The sequence below is a fragment of the Salvia miltiorrhiza genome, chromosome 6, assembly GCF_028751815.1.
Source record: "Salvia miltiorrhiza cultivar Shanhuang (shh) chromosome 6, IMPLAD_Smil_shh, whole genome shotgun sequence".
Classification (NCBI taxonomy): domain Eukaryota; kingdom Viridiplantae; phylum Streptophyta; class Magnoliopsida; order Lamiales; family Lamiaceae; genus Salvia; species Salvia miltiorrhiza.
In genome coordinates this window covers 42,190,196-42,210,189 of record NC_080392.1, presented here as the reverse complement: position 1 = coordinate 42,210,189, position 19,994 = coordinate 42,190,196, and the positions used below count along the sequence as shown (strand labels likewise).

At 32.1% G+C, this 19,994-nt stretch overlaps 3 protein-coding genes across 3 annotated transcripts; 1 reads left to right on the top strand and 2 right to left on the bottom strand.

Moving 5' to 3' along the window:
- Positions 1–6,338: 6,338 nt before the first annotated feature.
- Positions 6,339–10,093, bottom strand: LOC130989676 (uncharacterized). The gene is made up of 4 exons (XM_057913725.1): positions 9,038–10,093; positions 8,121–8,789; positions 6,914–7,620; positions 6,339–6,811 (listed from the first exon to the last, which is right to left on the bottom strand). The coding sequence occupies exons 3-4, from the start codon at positions 7,585–7,587 to the stop codon at positions 6,664–6,666; spliced, it is 822 nt and encodes a 273-aa protein (XP_057769708.1). The 5' UTR covers positions 7,588–7,620; positions 8,121–8,789; positions 9,038–10,093; the 3' UTR covers positions 6,339–6,663.
- On the top strand, positions 9,421–10,204 carry LOC130989677 (protein CHLORORESPIRATORY REDUCTION 7, chloroplastic). Its single transcript, XM_057913726.1, has 2 exons — positions 9,421–9,660; positions 9,735–10,204. The coding sequence occupies exons 1-2, from the start codon at positions 9,421–9,423 to the stop codon at positions 10,008–10,010; spliced, it is 516 nt and encodes a 171-aa protein (XP_057769709.1). The 3' UTR covers positions 10,011–10,204.
- Positions 10,095–10,938, bottom strand: LOC130989678 (uncharacterized). The gene is made up of 3 exons (XM_057913727.1): positions 10,559–10,938; positions 10,349–10,454; positions 10,095–10,262 (listed from the first exon to the last, which is right to left on the bottom strand). Exons 1-3 carry the CDS (start codon positions 10,693–10,695, stop codon positions 10,215–10,217), a joined length of 291 nt encoding a protein of 96 aa, XP_057769710.1. The 5' UTR covers positions 10,696–10,938; the 3' UTR covers positions 10,095–10,214.
- Positions 10,939–19,994: the final 9,056 nt, after the last annotated feature.

Here is a 19,994-nt window from a genome sequence, read left to right as displayed (position 1 = left end):
AACTGGTTTCAATACATTACAAAAAACATTTGGGGGCATTCTGTACATTTTAGACATTTTTTTATTAAAAGACAAGCAAAATAGTGATAATAACGAACAACATTTTCATAGATTATACTCCTTCTGTCCCATTACAAATGTCTCACTTTCCATAATGGAATGTTCCATTACAAATGTCTCATTTATTTATTGGCAATATATTCTCTCTCCATACCTAATATTTAAATTATTTTTACCAAACTCACTTTATCTACTTTCCACATATTTTTTAATCTCCGTGCCCAAAAGTAATGAGACGGAGGGAGTATAATTTTAAACAATACAATTAACCTTAAATTAAATGTATATGAGGGATCGGAATATTTAAGCAAATCAATTTTTGTAAAACAAGATTCTTTATAATTAGGAATATATATATATATATATATATATATATTTAAAATTAAAAGAAAATCTCAAAATTTGGGAGGAGGCTTGAGCCCCTGGCTGCGCCCATGCACATAATAATATTATCAAGAATTTGAATAAAAAGTAAGGATAAAAAGTTGCTTGAATTCTTCTTTTCTTATATTGTTGGAGAAAAATTATCCATCACACAAAATATGTAAAAAAGTATAATAATAGAAATATATATTTTCCACCATTTTTATCAAAGAAAATATAGTGTCTATACTTGGGTTGTACGGTAGATGGCATTGTTTTTCCGCTGGTGCTCTCATGGATTTAGTCCATTTTTGTTCCTTTTTTTTTTTCTTGCCACGGGCTGCAAGAGCCGGATTTTTTGGGGGCAATGGTACGGCCGGAGCTCCCGAGATAAATCCAACTCCGCTCTTCTCCCTATTTTTCTTCATTTTTTTCTTGTTTAGGGTACTCTTTTTCCTCTTTTCGGCCTGTGAAAAGGAGTTTTAACGAGGCCCATCCCTTAGGTAGCGGTATGTACTTTCAAGGGTTCTAAACGTTTTTCTTTCTCTCTTTTTTATCTAATAAAATCTCTAATTCAGCAGACAATTGGATCAAGTAACAAATGTCCCAAAAACAACACACACACTCTAATAAATAATGACACTCGGATCAAACGAGTTTCCATTTACTTGCTATCACTAACAAGATCAATGGTATTAGTGGAATAAATAATTGGCATTCTCTATTTTTTGTTGTTATTTTTGCCAACTATTTTGTTTATGATTGGGGAATTTCTTCGTTTTTTTTGGGTTGAGTCGTTATGGGGCGAGGTGAGGTAGTATTGGGACCATGACTCCGGTCAATAAATGCACCTCTCCGTCAACGGAGTCGGACCACGGCCCCCACCCACCCCCTCAATTTTCAATGGGGCATAAATAATTTTGGGGTTCCATTTTCATTTTGGATGGGTTTTGTTTTTTACTTTTTCCACTTAACGTGTGAAATGGTCTACTATTTATTACTACTATTCAGGAACCATGATATAAAATCTTGAATTTTCTTTCCGTAAAAGAAGGCTTTTATTTTGTTGTATTTTATTTTTCTTTCTTTCCTTTTTTTTTCTTTGATTGAGGGAAAGTCACCTGCGGCGAATAAGTTGTTGTTGTTGTTGTTTTTTTTTTTTTTTGTTTCTATATGAACGAACAAATTAATAAGTTCTTTTCATTATTGATATCGTCGTCGTTTTCTCCAGGTAATATCGTGTGAATGAATTTTGAAAATAATCACTTTGAAATGGTAAATTTAGTCATTAAAAAAAAAATGGCCACACTTCTCATTTTACCCTTCACATGAAAAATTTAAAAATTATCCACGAATTCACGACTAGCACTAATTTTAATTGTGAATTCAAGTTTTAAAATTTGAATTCACAACTGAATAGCTAGTGTTGGTTATGAATTCGAGTTTTAAAGTTTGAATTCACAACTAGAAATTATGTTAGTCGTGAATACATGTTTTAAAGTTTGAATTCACAACTAAAAAAATAAAAATATTGTTAGTTGTGAATTCAAGGTTTAAAAACTCAAATTCACGATTAGCATTATTTATAGTCGTGAATTCAAACTTTAAAATTTGAATTCAAAAGTGGCAATAGAGTTAATTGTGAATTTAAGTTTTAAAACTCAAATTCACAACTAACACTAGCAATTCAGTTGTGAATTTATCAAACTGATTGTGAATCTAAAAAATAGATAAACAACTCTTTTTATTACTGATACTGCCAAAGGAAATTTAGCAGTACCAAAAACCATAAAATGGAATCAAAAGTCTCTTCCAGAAGTATGGAAACTTGAAAATGTAACCCCACCCGTTAAAGAAGAAAATAGAGAACTTGAAAGCATCATTCAATATGTTGATGGTGATGTTGAAATCAAGTTCAAGTCTAGAAGGTTTCGTCTTAAATTAGATGAAGAACCCATAAGTGCATCTAGAGCTTCTACTTTTTCTGTTCCTTTATCTGATTTTGAAAGTGTCAGTATTTCTGGAATTAATAAAACTCCAAAACAAATATCTCGACTTGAATACAAGGTTGAAGTCTCGAAAAGTAGAAATTGTAGGAGAAATCCTGGAGCTCCTACTCTCTCTGATATGGGTTATAGGAGTAGTAGTAATGTTTTTAAAGTGCCAAACAAAGCCTTAAAGCCTTTAAAAAATAAAGTTCATATTTATCTGCTGCATAAATATTGTTTGCTTAATTAAGCAAATTATATACTATCACTCTGATAATATTAATTCCTAATTAGGAATTCTAGATACCACGATCAGAGCCTAATTGGTGGTTGATGAGGAGAAGTAATATCTTCATTCCTTAAAGCCTAATTGCTGCATATATATTAGGAATTCTAGTTTTAAAACTTGAATTCACAACGAAAACAATTAGTTGTGAATTCGAGCTTTTAAATATTCGTGAACATATCTGCGAGCCTATACGCGAATAGGCTCATTAAAGTTCGAAACCAAACATATCTGCGACCTCTTGAGCCGAACATATGCAGGTTTGAATTTGGTTCGATAATTTTACCGAGCTCGAGTTCGGCTCGTTTATGAGATGAACAAATTTCAAACGAGTTTATTTCGAGCCGAGTTTCAAATAATTTACGAGCGACTTGATTAGTTTACGATCCTGCCTGCAACACTGTACTTGATTTTACGACATCGGGATTTACTGGTCTCCATCTCTTATTAGTTGGTTTCTCACTTTAGCTGATACGTCTTTGGCTGAGCAAAGGTGCATCATTTGCTGATTCTTTGTAATTGATTCTTTTCACCTTGTAAGGTGCTTTGATTGATTCTTCTCTATCAACACGCTTATAATCAGTTTGACTTATTTTCATGCACTTCAGTTAGATCATCTGTAAATAGAAAAAAATTTCTAACAAGTGATCAGCTTTAATTTATTACACCAACTAACCATCATTATTTAATTTTATGAAATTTTAGTATATAATTAAATTATGGAAAAAATTCAATAATTTTCTCCTTTTTAATACTGCTAAAACCTATATGAAATCTGAAGTCTCGTTATAAGATCTAGAAAGACTAAGCTTTTGAAAAATAGAAGATGTTAGTGTGTAATCATAAGATAAGTAAAAGTAAGAAAAATAGAGTCTAGACAAAGATATATGGATTGTGATCATGTTGCACTTCTAGAAAGAAGCCAAACAAATTTCATTAAGTATAGCTGTATATATATATAGGCAACTTACTACATTTTTCAGCATACAAACGTTATAGGCTAGCTGTTCTTATCCATCAATTTAAAAATTAAAAAAAAAACGTAAAAGATTAATAAATCTTGTCTATATATGATTAACAATAAATTAATGTGGCGAATCAATTCTTCAACATATTCTATATCAAATAAATATATATTTTTATTTTTTTTTCTATATTTTCAATATATTCCACATTGTTTTTTTTTATAAAACTTCATTAAATGAAAATTCATATAAAATTGTATTTTTATTATCGAAACCAAAAATTAATATTTAATTTATGAAAGTGGTTGAGATTAATATCATTTGAAGTGTATGACCAATTTAATTCAATCAAATTAAATAAATTAAAATAATAACTTCTAAGATAATTGGTGTATCAATACATGAACTTTACTCACTTTATGATATTTAACACGAATTTTAAATCATAATTATAAATATATGAACTTTATTCACTTTTGGTAACATGAACTTTAAAACATATTTATAAATATACATGAACTTTAAATTTATTCAAATTTTACTCTTTTTTTAATTTTTCTAAATTAAAGCTGAATTGGCTTGAATCTTGACGTGGACAATTCGGCGCTGAGATAGGACGACGTCATTTTTTATTAGAGGAAAATAACTCAAAATTAAAATATGAAAGTGAAAGATAAAAATTTGTTTTCAAATTTCATAAATTAAGAAAGCCAATTTCATCTTTAAGTTTTGGAATTTCAGAAAGTCAATTTCGTCATTCATAAAGCCAATTTCATCTTTAAGTTTTAGATAATAGAAAGGGTTATTGAAGTCTAAACAAATGAATTTTGTGCTCTACAAACTTTGAAAATTGTCAAAAATACACAAATTTTGTCTCTAACAATTTTGCCACAATTTCAAATTACGCTCAAATTGAAACTGATATGGCACCAGAGTGGCAAAAACTAAATGAATTGCCATTCATGTGGAAAAAATATAATGAGATGGCATTATTATATATTGTTGTTCTTTGAGACATTTAGTCGAACATATGACAATTTTACCTTTTGGATTATTTCACTTACACTCATAAAACGACGACGTTTTAATGTGTGATCTGTATGACGTCGTTCGTCAAATCGACCGTTATGTCTGCATTGGATTTTTGAGATGTTAATTTGAAATTGTAATAAAATTGTTGCAATCATAAAAGTTGTGTATATTTTAACAAACTTTTAAAATTTTAAAATAAATCCAAATTTTATATTTTTAAACGCCAATAATCCTAATGGAAAAGATAAGATCATTTTTTCTCAAATAATATGAAAATTCTCCAATGGATATATATAACTTATGGGTCTCTTTCATTGATAATGACAACATATGGTCCGTCAAATTTAAACGTGGAAAAAAAAATGGAATTGCTTTTCTTGGATGGCAATAAATTATAAAAAACCAAAAAGGACAAATCCTAATGGCCTAGTTGGTGAGTTGAGCCTAAATTGTCTGTAGCAATTATCTAACCACGTTAATTTAAAGAAAAAATAAAATAAATAGCAAAGAAAATTATGTTAGAGCATCTTCAATGGTGCCTCCCCCGCCACTAATATTTAGAGTGGTGTGATCATTTAGAAAGACTTTCGTTTAATAAACGCAGATAATTTCGTCTTCTACTTTAATACTCGTTCGTAAAATTAGAAAAAGTTAAAAAAAAAAAAAATTGTGTATTTGGAGGCATGATTAAAAGTTCAATGCAAATAAAATTAAAAATAAGTGAAATAAGTGAAAGTTCGTGTATTTCGACGCTATTACTCCTAGTATTTCTAATAGTGTAGTACTTACTCCCCTAACTAACTTATTGATTGTGAAAAAGGATGTCCCAAAGTAAGATTAATGAAATTGCAGCCACACATAATAACCTTAGGGCCTGTTTGATATGGGTTTAAAAGCAGGATAAATTAAATTAATATGGATTTATATAGTGTTTGATATTATGTGTTACTAATATGGTCAACTCCAGGTTTATCCCAAGACCCTAGCTTATTTTGTGGGATTAACCCACACTAATTATCCCACCTCCCCCATGGGATTAACCCACACTAATTATTCTACCCCCTCCATAGGCTACTAATTTAGGTATTTGATATGTTAATCCAACATATTTCAATGGATACCAAACACTTTTTGGGATTAATTACCAATGATATCAAACACCCATCTGGGATTAAAAATCATGACTAATCCACACTAAATTATCAGGATAATTTATATCCTGATTAATCTAATACTGAAAATCAAACGGGCCCTTAATATCATGATGTGCTTTACATATTAAACTTGGACAACATTAATTCTCCACCTTTTGAACTGCTTATCCAACTGATTTGTGCAATGTCCACCTAATAAATGGTGTTCAATTAATACTTTAAGGCACATGCCCAAAATCCCAAACCTCACTAAAAGTTTTCCTTTTACAATATATAGCTGCATAATATTTTTGGTGGAAAATGATCCACACATGCAATAATATTTCTTTCTGTCTAAAAACCATTTCTTTTGTAATCATTTCTTGCTTGTGGCAACACTGTGCAAACAATGAGAACATAGGACATGGAGCACATGCATGGAGAGAGAGAGAGAGAATGTGACAATCTCTATATGATGCTAATAAAGCCTTGAAATGAGAGAGCAAAGATATACAAGATAAGAGACCACATTTTCATATATGGATATATACATATGATTAGTTGAGTTTTTGATTCTCAAATCTGAATGTTATCACAGTTATCAAATCACAAAAGTTTCATTTGATCATCATCCCTGCAGCTTGCTTCCAACAGCAAAAAAAATCTTACTCATCAATCAAGCCTTGCTGCCATCTCACAGTGTATGCTGCTGCCTCACCAGCCAAGAACAGATATCACCACCATATATATGTATATAGCATTGGGGACTACTCCTTCTAAGCTAGATTCTTCAAAAGGGTGTTGTATATATATATCAATCGCGCACGTCGTGATCCTTAACAGCAACGAGGCAAACACGGGCACCACGGAAACCATCTCCCCGTCGTGGGTTCTGGAGTGGCACTATTAGAATCTTGCGCTTCCATCTCCGGTTTCTCCTCAACCTTCTCCAACGAGCAAGCCTTTCCGCCTTCACTTGCCAACCTGAGATAACAACGATGAAAGAAACTCGTAAAACTCAACCATGATAAACATCTAACACGAGGCACAGAGCATAAGAAACTGTTGTGTAATCGGTTATCTCACACAGGGAAAGCGAAAGAGGTGCCACTCTCATTGGAGAGGCGAGGCGTGGTTGCTCCTCCTTTCGAGGCGATGGTTTCAAGGCTAGACACGTTGCTCGACTTTGTACTGCCCTCTTCATTGGCTGGCACCTCCATGAGAGGGGGAAGGCTGACAGGGAGACTGCATAATTCATTAGGCTTGGCTTCTGAAGCATAAAGGGATGACTGACCGTTGCTCGATTCCTCCAATCTGGCGAGCTCACCGGACCTAAACTGATCTTTGGCGAAACTGTTGTTCCCAACGTGTATGCTGAACAACGAGTCATTCGAGGCCACGCTCCACTCTGAGGTGTTGGCTGGTTTGTTGGAGAACACGGAGGCGGGGATCCGGTCAGGGTCATAATCTGAAGGATGCCCCATTGTTTGGACCGGAGGGGAGGCTGTCGGAGATAAGTTCCCCTGGGGACCAACATTAGGGGACGAGCTCAACATGCCCCACTCCGGTGTCTGAGCAGGGCAATCAGGCGTGGCAACGGATCCTTGCAGGTCTCCCTCGGACTTGGATTTGGCAATGGGAACATCGTGCTCCAATGAAGCATGCGATGATGAGGACGAGGAAGATGCAGAGGACGAAGATGTAAGATGCCGAGCCTTTGCTTCTTCAGACGTGCCTCCTTTCGCTTGCTCGGATTCCATAGCTCATCAGATTATTGAAAACTAGTCAGATGACTGATTCAAACACAATAAACAGATCAAATCTATCAGCATCTCTTTTGGTATACAGATTCAAACATTAACTCAACATTTGCTCTTCCTTAGCTTGTGTTGTTTCCATATAAGTAACAATCATCAAAATTTTCACATATGAAAACAGAACAATTTCTTACATGCTCAAAACTAGTGATTTAAAGCCTGCAATGCCGTTACACCAATTTGCTCATTATATTTGAGAAAATTCAATATCACCTCATCAACAAACCATCAATTTTTTTATTTTTTAAAATATTATCCATCACAATTATCAATATATATTGCCTTAAGATCAAGAAGGGGGTAAATTCAAAATGCAGTTCTCCCAAATCTCAATCAACTAGAGCTACAAATGCAACATTGAATTGCCCAAATAGGAAATAAAACATCATTGATAATTGAGACATGCCAAAGCCGAAATGGGGTTTGTGTTTGTTGATTAGAGAGAAAAGGGGTGTTTGAGATGCAAGAAAACATACCTAAAATGAAGAATTTGGAGGAAGCAAACATGGGCAGTGTTTCCCTTTATGGTGTGGAAGCCAAAGTAGTGAATCACAGCAAACAAACAAAACCTTGGTTGAATCAAAGAAACGTACCAAAGTTTGAGAAAATGTGGTGCAAAATTAGGGCTGCACGAGGAAATGGGGTTGATTTTGCAGGGTTTATTCTTGGAAGAAAGCATCCGTTTTGATGAGGATGGACGAGCTTCCATTTCGGACATCAACCAATTATAACTATCATAGCTTCAACTGTACTAATCCATAATCTATTCATTAATTGTCTCATTTTTTCCACAAAACCCAAAACTAAATTCTACACCATTTGTAACAATACCAACGTTTTTAGTTTTTTCAATAATAAAACGAATCCTACACACTACTATTTATATATTTATCTGTTTGAAAAAGCGTATGCCAATTTTTATATACATATATGTATGTAATAAATTCGTGAAAATGTAACACAAAAAATATAAAGGTTCGAGGAGTGTCATAGTTTCATTTTTAATTTTTAATTTTTTAAGTTTGTTTTTGCATTAAACAAAAAACCATGTATGTTGGGGTTCTAAGAAGTGAGTTTCTATCTTTGATTGAAATTAAGCCCATGTTTGATTGAGCATTTTTGGATGTTGGAAAATGATTTACTCCCTCCGTCCTGCGAGTCTTGATACGTTTGGTTTCGGCACGAAAATTAAGGAGTTGTAAATTAGTGTTTTAAGTGTGTAATTAATAAAGTATAAAATTGATAAAGTAGGAGAGAGAAGGTAATAAAAGTGATAAAGTAGGAGAGAGAATATAATAAAGGTGATAAAGTAGGAGAGAGAATGTAATAATTATTGCCAAAAAAGAAAACGTGTCAAGATTCGTGACGGAGGGAGTAATATTTACTCTATTACTTATTGTTTGATTTGGATAATGAATTAATCATTATCTTCAAAGTAGAGGAGAAACAATAAAAGAATTATTTATACTAATAATTTTTTTATTATTAAATCAAATACTAACTAAAAGTAATAGTTATTGTAACCATTTTTTTTCCCATTCTCCTTTAATTCATTTACTCAAATCAAACAAGCACTAAATAGATTAGATTACTCCTCCAACTTCTTTGACCTTTGCGAGACACTTACTCCTTCCTATATTCGATTAGATAACAAGATTCTTATTTAAAATATTTGATATTAAATTTAACTTTTAAATTTACCCAACTCTCTTAAATCAGTTTTATGAAAATAAAAGAAATCGAAAAAAAAAAGAAAAACAAGCAAAATAAGGAAGAATGATGATAAGTCTTTGGGATGAAAGTAAGGTTAATATTTGGTATCATCTTATCCTTTTTTTCTCTTCACAGAGTTGTCGTGAATTAATGGCGAAAATAATATTGAGCACCAAAATTCATCCCCATTTCCCTGCAACATTCTCCCAATCCAAAACACCAGCAATTCTCACAACCCCAACTCCATTTCTCCACAAATGGGTTCATCATCAAAACACCCAATTCCGAGGTCATCAACTCAAGGTAATAAATAGTGTAACCTAATCTCCAAACACACACACACGCAATTCGATTAGGGTTTGATTGAATTCGATTAGGTTAATGGCGTGAGGAGGAGAAGGAGATCGAATACCGAGACAGAAACGTATGTGCTGATGGAGCCCGGCGAGAGCGAGGAATTCGTGTCCGAAGACGAATTGCGCGAGAGATTGAAAGGGTGGTTGCAGAGGTGGCCTGGTAAATCTCTTCCACCTGATCTTGCAAGATTTGATTCAATCGATGATGCTGTTCAATACCTAGTCAAATCTGTCTGTGAGCTCGAAATTGATGGCGATGTCGGCTCACTTCAGTGGTACCAAGTTCGATTGGAGTAGAAAAAGTACTAGTTTTTTTTTTTTTTTTTTTTTTTTTTGTGAATCATGTTATTGCCCAAATCTTGAACTTTTATGCTCCTTTCCTGTTCGATGAAATGCTTGACTTGATATATATTCATATAATTGTAGGAATATTTCAAAAGTGAATACATGTAATATACCACTATCTATAAACTATAATTATAAACTCCCAACTCCTTTTTCTCAATTTGGATGAGGATTGTTGGATTCTTGAAGTTTTAGGGCTTGAATCTGAAAAATCAAGATTCAAGTATGATCATAAAAAATAAAAATAAATTCTGCAAGATTCAAGTTTTAGCTATATTTGTTTGTTATACCTTGTGTTGATTAGTGGAAGGTGGCAATAGCTTGGTTCCCTTTCTACCTCTCGCAAGAATGCCTCTGCTAACTGGGGACATCATTTGATCAGTAGGGCTAGTGTACCTGCATCATCATGTTACCAAAACACACATGTTATTTTTCATCACTTGTAAAATGACCAAAAGCACACCCAAAAAAGGGTTGTGCAGCTTCAAAATATAGTGCACCGCTCGGAGTATTTGAAGGGTTTGGGGACGTTGAGGCGGTCGGGCGTGCCGTGCTTGCCGGAGTTGCAGGCCGGCGGTGAGTTTTCTGCATCACAAGTGGTGGGTTTTGGAGGGGTTTGAAGAAGCACTGTGTCCATTGAAATCGAGACTTGATTAGTTTAGTTTTGGGAGAATATATTGATGTAATGAGTTTGTGTTTGGCAAAATAAAATTTGGGAGTTTAATAGTGTAAGAGATTGATGGTTGCCAAAGATGACCGTTTGGGTTTGCAACGGTCGATTTCTAGTTCGGTCAACTACAGGGGATAAAAAACTAACGGGAATAAATGTGTTGTAATTGTAAAGCAGCCACACACTAGAAACACACACAATTTAGTCAACCGCCAGTCAACAACGGGGCAACACGTATTTGTATTGATTGTTATGAAATTGTTTTGATAATATTTTTCTTAGAAGTAATAGGTTGAGATTATGCTAGTTCTAATAAAATTGTTGTATAAAATACAATTGCAAATATATATATATATATATATATATATATATATTGATTTTAGAAAGAAAAAAAAACTATTAGGTGGTTCTATGTCGTCCCCACCTCTTAAGTCGATATGAGGACGATGAGTTCCTTGTTAAAGATTGAGTTGGATTAAAAAAAAATCACAAAAACTTAGGTGCAACCGGGTTGACCTGCATCTAAAATAATGTTATTTATATGGTTAGGATCATGATATGGATTTAAGTTAGGGTACGGATTATTATTTAAGTGAGGGTGCAACCCGTTGCACCCAAGATCATCTCTAAAATATTTGTAGTTACAAGACCATGGCTGGTATGCAAGAATAAATTTAGATTAAAATGAAATAAATTTGAGAATGAAATGATGATGAGAACTAAATGGAATGAACATGGATATCTTATGGCTGGTATCTATAGGGAATGAGCGAGATAGAAATGAATAAAATTTACAGAATAATCATCATCATCATCATCATCATCATTATTATTATTATTATTATTATAAAATTTGCAAAAATAAAAAATAAATAAGATTAATTTTGATTAAAAGATGAAGTAAAATTTAAATCTGTAAATCTTGTGTTCAAGAGAATGAGCAATAGCGAGGAGGGAGGAATAACCAATCCTACATTTATGGAAATGGAAACTCATTTTAGAACGGTTATTCCTATTAGAAAAATCATACTCCCTCCAATCCATTGTTAATGATTCATTTGATTTGGGCATGAGAATTAAGGAAGAGGTATTTTAGAGTGTAAAGTAAGTTGGGATCACATGTAAAGATGGGGTGTAAAGTAAATGTTATTTTTGGACTAGGTCATTATCAATGAGACAGATAAAAAAGAAAACTGAACTAATTATCAATAAGATGTAAAGAATATTAGTTATAGAATTGAAAATAGATGCATGAATCACTATTTCATTCTCGTTCCACTCTCGCAAACTAGCGCGTCATAAGTGACCAAATGGCTAAGATCTAATTCATGCATTGTCCCATTATTATCCTATCTTTAGGGACCGTTATTATAATTATGCTAGATGAATTTGAAAGTTCCAAAAGTTAGATTAAAATTTATTGTTTACGTGGGTGTTAAAAGGTACGTTTTGCTCTAATTTCTTTATTAAATATTGTAAATTTATCAAAAAAAAAGGTACGCTTTGCTACCTTAAAAAAATGAAATTGAACGTTATATTTGTATTGTTTTTGTACCGACTATTGGAACCAAATATAGATAAAAATCAATCCGTACTATATTGTCTTTTCATGTTTTTTTTTTCCTGATAAAATGGACAAACGAACTTTCGACGAACCCTAAAAAAAGTCTTATATTCTCAAACAAATAAAGAAATTAGGCATGTCATTGTTATTATTAATTTCTATTATATTTAACGATAATATAGTCAAAATGATATTGATAATGCAATATATTAGGACCTGAGACCTCAATATCGCATTGCTATGAACAATTGACCAATAATTCCAAGACCACTGTATTTATTGCAAAGCCATCCTTTTGAATCACTGAATTATTATAATTGAAATTTTCATATTTTGATGTACTACATTGTATTTTCATCTTTAGATTGGAATATTATGTTTTATTTTTTAAATTTGAGTTCCTTTATTTATTTTTAATCTTGGTTGTCCATTTTTCAGTTTATTTATCATTTTTTAAAGCTTGTTACGATCTTTAATTTGATATGTGTATTGAATATTTTATCATTAATGAAAGTGTGTGTTTTTTTAGAAAAAAGAAAGATAAAAATGAGAATAAAATTAAAAAAAAAAAAACAAAGAAAATTTTACTCGCCCCATCCATGAGAAGTGTGGTCGTTTTGCCATTTTTGTCTATCCATAATAAATGTGGTATTTTCATTTTAGGACATATATCCATATACGTTTACTCTCATTCACACACAAAATTTTAAAAAAATCTATCTCCCAAGTCATTTATTAATTACCTAACAAATCAATTTTGGTGGGACCCTTTCTTCACTTTAATTTATATACATTTCTCAATATTTTTTTAAAATTCGTGTCCTCTCATCCACACCACACTTACCGTGGACGAAGAGAGTATCTTTTATGAAAGTTTTTTATGTTTTAATTCGAGATTTTCATGTTGAGATAGAGAACTATTATTGAAAATATAAAATTAAATAATAAATTCATGCTAAAGTGATTAAATGGAGGATTATAGAAAAATATGAAATAAACTTTCCAAAATTCACGTGAAAAAGAGAATCACTAAAGAGTTTAAAAGTCAGTATTAATAGGCAAAAATGTTATAATTCTTAAGTTGTATATGAAAAATGTCTTTTTTATAAACACATGTATTTTGTGCCCAAATAAAATGATCAGACTTAAATACTCTTAGATATTGATGACTTTGCTTGATTTTCTGTAAAAAGTATTACACATTTTTTACACAAGTACTGTGATGCAAAAAATGTGTAAGAAAAATTTACTTCCTCCGTTCACAATATATTTGTCATATTTTGAACGGCACAAGTTTTAATAAAATGTGAGTAAAGTTGTTAATGGAGTGAGGGTCCCACTTTAATGTGAGTGAAGATGTGTGGACCTTAATTACTACTATAAATGAAAGTCACAATTTTTTTGTGGACAGACCAAAAAGAAAATTGTGACAAATTTATTATGGGTGGAGGGAGTAAAAAATAGAACGATTTGATAGCTTTAGTAAAAAATCGATCTAATTGATGGTTAGATCATCTAGTCGGTTGGGAGCTAGCAACCGGCTAGATCATGTAGCCTCTTCTTGATTATCTAGCCACCCGACTAAATGATCTGATCGTCCGAACAACTAGATAAGCTTTTGATTAATAGCTGTAAAGTCGTTCTATTTTCAAAACATGTAAAAAAAATGTAAATTATTGTCTTTCAAGTACATAATAATTACTTGGACATTAAAGATAATTATTAATTTAGGCATAGAATATATATATATATTTATAAAATTAAGCACCCCTATTTTTTCATGTAGATTTAATGAATGCGAGTTGTTTATATTTTTATTTTATGGTGGACGTCGCCAACCACCAAATAATTCCTGCGGAATTACCAAAATAAATTAGTACAATGGTAAGCAGAGTCGATCCCACAGAGAGCAGTTAAAAATCATTCAAATTCCTAAATCTATAAAATCGGTGATGCCACCACGCCTTAATTTTAAGAGAAATTAATTAAACTAAGAATTCAAAATCAATCAAATAAAATACTCTTGAATTAAATCAATAAGAAGGGTAACTCGGCTCAAATAAATCCACTCTAATTCAAACTCTGATCATCGACGCAATAATTAATTAATCCCTATCAACCAACCAGTTATAGGATACCGTGAAACGCAACGGACGTACCCCAATTCCTACTTACTGTGTCGATAAACAGCTGGAGACGCCACCTGCTTATTTCCCTTATTAAAATATAACATAGCTGGAGACGCCAGACCTAGATTTAATATTCTAACAGCATTACGATGAAGGAACCCAATTTATATCAATTATCCTAGAGACGCTAGTAATAATTAATATACCAATTAATTTCTATTACGAACATGGTAGTTTTATCACTAATCAGTCATATTCCAACAATTACGGATTGACAGGAACTAATTGACTGTAATCCAATTAAACTTAAGTTGGCCAGACTTAAATAAAATCGAAATTATCTTTAAACCCTAGGAATTAATCGGAATCAGTAGGAACCAATTTTAAACCAATTGGATCTCACAGATCATTAAATTAGAGTTTCATTATTCTCGCCGAATTGAAAGTTTAGCTACTCATACTTAAAATAAAAACAATCAAATAAATAAAAATAATCATGAAGAAATAATCGAACAAAAGCTATGAAATAAATTGCAAGAATTAAAGTAACCCTTGAACCAATTGGAGAAAAATCGTCTGCCTCCTTAATCCAAATCCAGCCGCAATTAACAATTAAAGGAACAAGAATTAAAGCTAAGGAAAACTATGGAATCAAATACTAAAATTCGTAAAGAGAAAATTGCATGGAAGTAAATTGCATGGAAAAAGTCAACTCCTAAAATTGAATAAAAAATTGTGGCTCGTCTTTCACCAATTCTTTCCATCAACAGCTCCATCTCCAATCTTGCTCATTCCTGCGCCAAAACATTGCAAACTATGCAAAATCACATGAAACCAAAGCGAAACGCACACTAAACTAGGTAGCTAAAATACACACATCATTTTAAAATTATGTAATGATGTCATAAATACTTCTTCCATCCCACGAAGCATAACTTAGTTTTCTTTTTGGGTTGTCCCACAAAGCTTGATCTGTTTTTAAAAATGGCAAAAAATTTATCATTTATTCACTTTTTTATTTTTTCACCTACCATATTTAATATACAAAATATCAATTTTTTAATTATCGTGTCGAAAAAACTGGGTCATACTTCATGGGACGCCAAGAGTAATTACTGTAACAGTTGATATTTGTAATAAAATGTCAGATTGTATGATAATTTGGGCAACAGTGAATGGATGTTGAAGTGATGCGTGCAGATGGATCAAACTCTGCCTCTCTGGTCAACGCCATTGCATCATCATCATTCTACATTGACTCTTGCCTAATACCACTATTCTTTTTTTTTCCCCCTTTTTTTTTAGCGAAAATATCACTATTCCATATCTCATCAACTTGACAAAAAAATACTCCTTTCCTTCGCCTCAAAAAAAAAAAAAAAATACTCATTTCCTTCACGAAAGAACTTCTTACTTCTCTTTTTTAGGACGTTCATAAAATAACTTCATACTTATTTTTGAACTATATATATTCCATCACTCACTTTTCACTTTTCACTTCTCACCACTCCAATACATTCAACAATCTTTTTTCATCCTTAACAAATTATTTTTAAAAACTCGTGTCACTCGAGTGACACGAGTTTTTAAAAATAATTTGTCCTAGGATATTTTTTCGTGGATGGAGGACGGGGGGAGTATTAGAAAATGATAATAAATGCTTTTGTATTTTTGTTTAGCTAAATGCGTTTGTATTTAATATAGTTCTACTAGAAAATACTCATTTTTTGCCATGTTAGAACATCAATAAAAATTAATCACTTTCTATTTATTTTTTTATTTTTTTTACCACATGATGGGTCATATTTTATATTTCAAAAAATCAAGTCATACTAAGAGGGTGTTTGGCTGAGCTTATAAGCTCTTTAAAACAGCTTATAAGTTGTTTATAGCTTATAAGCTTCTTTAAAGTGTTTGACAAAATAAGCTCCTAAAGAGCTTATAAACTCTCCAAGAAATAAATTCTTCTACTCCAACTTATTTTCTCATTTTCTTATAAACAACACCCATTTTATAAAAACAACTCAACTATAATTTTTTATTTTCATTATATATCATTTTAATTTCATCTATTTTCAATTTTTTCTCTCTAATATTTTTTTTCTCTCTAGATAAAAATCTTTTTCTAGCTTATAAGCTCAATTATCCAAACACTTTGACAACTTATAAGATCTTAAGGAAACTAAATCTTATAAGTTTCAAGAGATTCTAAGCTTTTTAAAATAAATTTGGTAATTTTATGGAGGTCGAGGGATGATGTTCATCTTTTAGAAAACTGAGTAATTTTAGACGACTGGAAGTAGTTGTCTGAATTAATGTTGACATTGAAATTTTCGAGCATTTCAAGGTTTCTGCAACTCATTCAGCAAACTCAAAATTCACAATTAATGCCTCCTTGACCAACTCAAAATTTCCAAAATTCGAACAAGATACTACAATAATAGATAAGACTAGTATTTTCGTTTCTAATATTCTTCACTCCAAATCATTTATGTATGAATTATCGTATTGTTCTGCACGCATATATTATTATTATTATTTTTAAATATTACATCTAAAGAAATGAAAAACACACTCACACTTTAGCTTTGTAGGTGACTCGAACCATCGACCTATTAATTAAAGGAGAAACGTCTTACCAATAGATTGCGTTTCATCATCCTACGCACGCATATACTATATTTAATCCATAAATTGTTTAAATAAATCGAATTCAAACCAACGTATGTAATTTATATAGGTTAATATGCAAATGAACCCTTAACGTTATCACAATTGCACTTAAATCCGTAATTTATATAGGTTAATATGCAAATGAACCCTTAACGTTATCACAATTGCACTTAAATCCAGAACGTAACATTAGTCGTAGTTAATATTCCAACATTCCATAAGAACTCTATTTAAGCTCAGTCGCAGATGAAAATATTAACATCGTTAAATTTTTTTTTTTTTTCAATTTCATGCAAATCCATTTCTTGTACTCCTCATTTTTGTGATCTATACTACCAACACTTCATCTTTTAACAACAGCGATGTCAAACGTTGTTCCATTGTTTACAGTCCATTAATTAAGATCATACACTATTAATTAATCTACAAAGTGTTTCAAGTAAAGAAATTTCTCCTCCATAGCAAATAGTTCTCTAAATTTTTATGTACAAGTTCACTATTTTGTTTTAGTTCATTGGCCTTTGCCTATAGAAATTTCTTTAGATGAAGAACTTTTTAAATTAATGTGGTAAAGTTTTATTCTATGCGTTTTATTAACTTATTCGTTAATCTCAATTCACATTATTAATCTCAACCATAAGATTTGAAAATCTGGCATTCAAGATTTAATCTTATTTCTCATTTTAAGAATGATTCTCATTTGATCCATACTCTATGTCTCTAATTATAAGGATTCGAACTCAAGTAAAATTTCGCCCCCTCTATGTAAATATCAATCATAAGATTTAAAAATCTTACGTTTCAGATTCATTATCATTTCTCACCACATTTGTCCATTCTCATTAGAATCATTTTCTAGGGTTAATATCCATGGAGAATTCTTATATCTTTAAGAATAAAGAATAAATCTAATCCACTCAATCATAATAATCGGACGATTCTCAATTAATTTTGATTTAATTTTAAAATGGGTAAAAATGGTTTTATTTGATAACTTCCATTTTAACGAACCAATCCTATCTTTAATTTTCCTCCGCATCCAACGCATTCCATATTCTCAAAAAACCACGAAATGTGACTAATGTCTGCAACACAAGCTTGTCCAATATTAATATACAGTATACGTTTTTTTTTTTTCAAAAGTATACTTTGATCGCAAATTTTGATTACTTTTGTTCACTTATTTATAATAGGGTTAAGTATTAAATAAGCCCTTAATATAGAGACCCTTATCACGTTTAGATTCCTATAGTCAAAGTTGGGCCAACTAAATCCTCAAAGTGCCTAATTTTTCAACAATTAGACCCTCCGCCCTAACGACTGTTTAACACCGTTCAGATTTTTTTTTTTTTTTTAATTTCGCCAAACTCGCCGGAAAACACACCTCTCATTTTATCTTCCGCTTTTCCAAATTCCAGCGGTATCAACTGCTCATTTTCTCTTCTTCCTAAGTTCTCCGGCGATCTCGCCTTTACTAGCATCGTCTTCAAGCAATCACTCTATTGATCATTATATACTAACCACATTTTCCATACAAATATATGTTTTAATTTGAAAGATCGAATCTAGAGATAGGCCAATAGTTGGAGCAAGCTTCCAAGGAGGCAGCCATGTTGGAAGCCTTTCTATGCGGCGAGAGCGATTGGGAAGCTCGACTAGTCTGTTATGGGAAAGAGGGCAGCAGCCGAATGAGATTTCAGTGGAGCGTGTCGAGAGAAGGGAGGTGAGTTGATTGTTCGTCGGGAATTGCAGCGGCAGCAGAAAAATCTCAAAGAGGGAAAAGTTAGGGCTTTCCTTGTTCATTCGATTTTTGAGAGAGATAGAGATCGAGGGATGGAAGGCACCGACTCACCGGTCTTCCCGAGGTGGCGGCTCGCCACAGATTCAAGAGGAGGCGACGGCTTCTCCCCGGAGAGAAGGTCCGCGGAAGGATTTTCAAAGAGAGAAGGCACTGCGAATCTGGAAAGAGAGGCCTATATTAATGGCGGAATCTGGAAATGAGCGGTTGATACCGCCAGAATCTGGAAAAGCGGAAGAGAAAATGAGAGGTATTTTTCGGCGAGTTTCTGGCAGCTTTGGCGAAAAAAAAAATCTTAACGGTGTTAAAACAGCCGTTAGGGCGGGCCCGATTGTTTAAAATTAGACACTTTGATGGTTTAGTTGGCCCAACTTCGACTATAGGGATCTAAACGTGATAAGGGCCATTACGATTGAGGGCTTATTTGATACTTAACCCTTTATAACATGTGATCATTCGTAAAAATCTGTAATATATTAACTTGTTTAGAATTTATTGTGTGATACTCCTTAGAAAAAAAAAACTATGGCTAAGATTAATTCTATATTCTTAAAACACATGCGATTTTCTACGGATCCATTCTCTCTCTCTCTCATTAGTATCCAGCATTTATATATAGGCCTGCTATAGTAAAAATCACAATTTAAGTGAAAATTTACACTACTAATTCAAGTCTTTTCCTATATTATTTTTTTTAATTTACTTTTAATTATATAGTTTTAATTTTTAATGCTAATTTTTAATTTTAATTATAAAGTTAAAACTTATAACATGTGTATTTCTTGAAAGAATTATAAACATTAATATTTATTTGTGATAAATGTGCTATGCTCCGATCCATAATAACATCAAACGAAAAAATGTTCATTATGGATCTCAATTATAATTAATTACTGTTTGCATTGTGAGCTACAATTACTTGCATTATATTATCTGTTTATTAACTTTGAATTAAGTGGAGTACTATTTTCTATCTCACGTCACATACTATATAACAACACTAATCGTACTATTTGCACTAATAAAACATAACAAGTCTCGAATAAATGCTCTGACATGCATAGAGAGAGATAATTTGGGGATGGGGCAAATAATTAAATTA

What these genes read in the sequence shown, in the direction of transcription:
- LOC130989676 (XM_057913725.1), bottom strand. Translation starts at nt 7,587, where the DNA reads ATGGAATCCGAGCAAGCGAAAGGAGGCACGTCTGAAGAAGCAAAGGCT. An exon ending in ACCTCTTTCGCTTTCCCTGT is followed by an intron (nt 6,812 to 6,913) that starts GTGAGATAACCG and finishes TTGTTATCTCAG; the next exon opens with GTTGGCAAGTGAAGGCGGAA.
- LOC130989678 (XM_057913727.1), bottom strand. Translation starts at nt 10,695, where the DNA reads ATGGACACAGTGCTTCTTCAAACCCCTCCAAAACCCACCACTTGTGAT. An exon ending in CCCTTCAAATACTCCGAGCG is followed by an intron (nt 10,455 to 10,558) that starts GTGCACTATATT and finishes ATGATGATGCAG; the next exon opens with GTACACTAGCCCTACTGATC. An exon ending in CTTCCACTAATCAACACAAG is followed by an intron (nt 10,263 to 10,348) that starts GTATAACAAACA and finishes TTGATTTTTCAG; the next exon opens with ATTCAAGCCCTAAAACTTCA.
- LOC130989677 (XM_057913726.1), top strand. Translation starts at nt 9,421, where the DNA reads ATGATGATAAGTCTTTGGGATGAAAGTAAGGTTAATATTTGGTATCAT. An exon ending in TCCGAGGTCATCAACTCAAG is followed by an intron (nt 9,661 to 9,734) that starts GTAATAAATAGT and finishes GAATTCGATTAG; the next exon opens with GTTAATGGCGTGAGGAGGAG.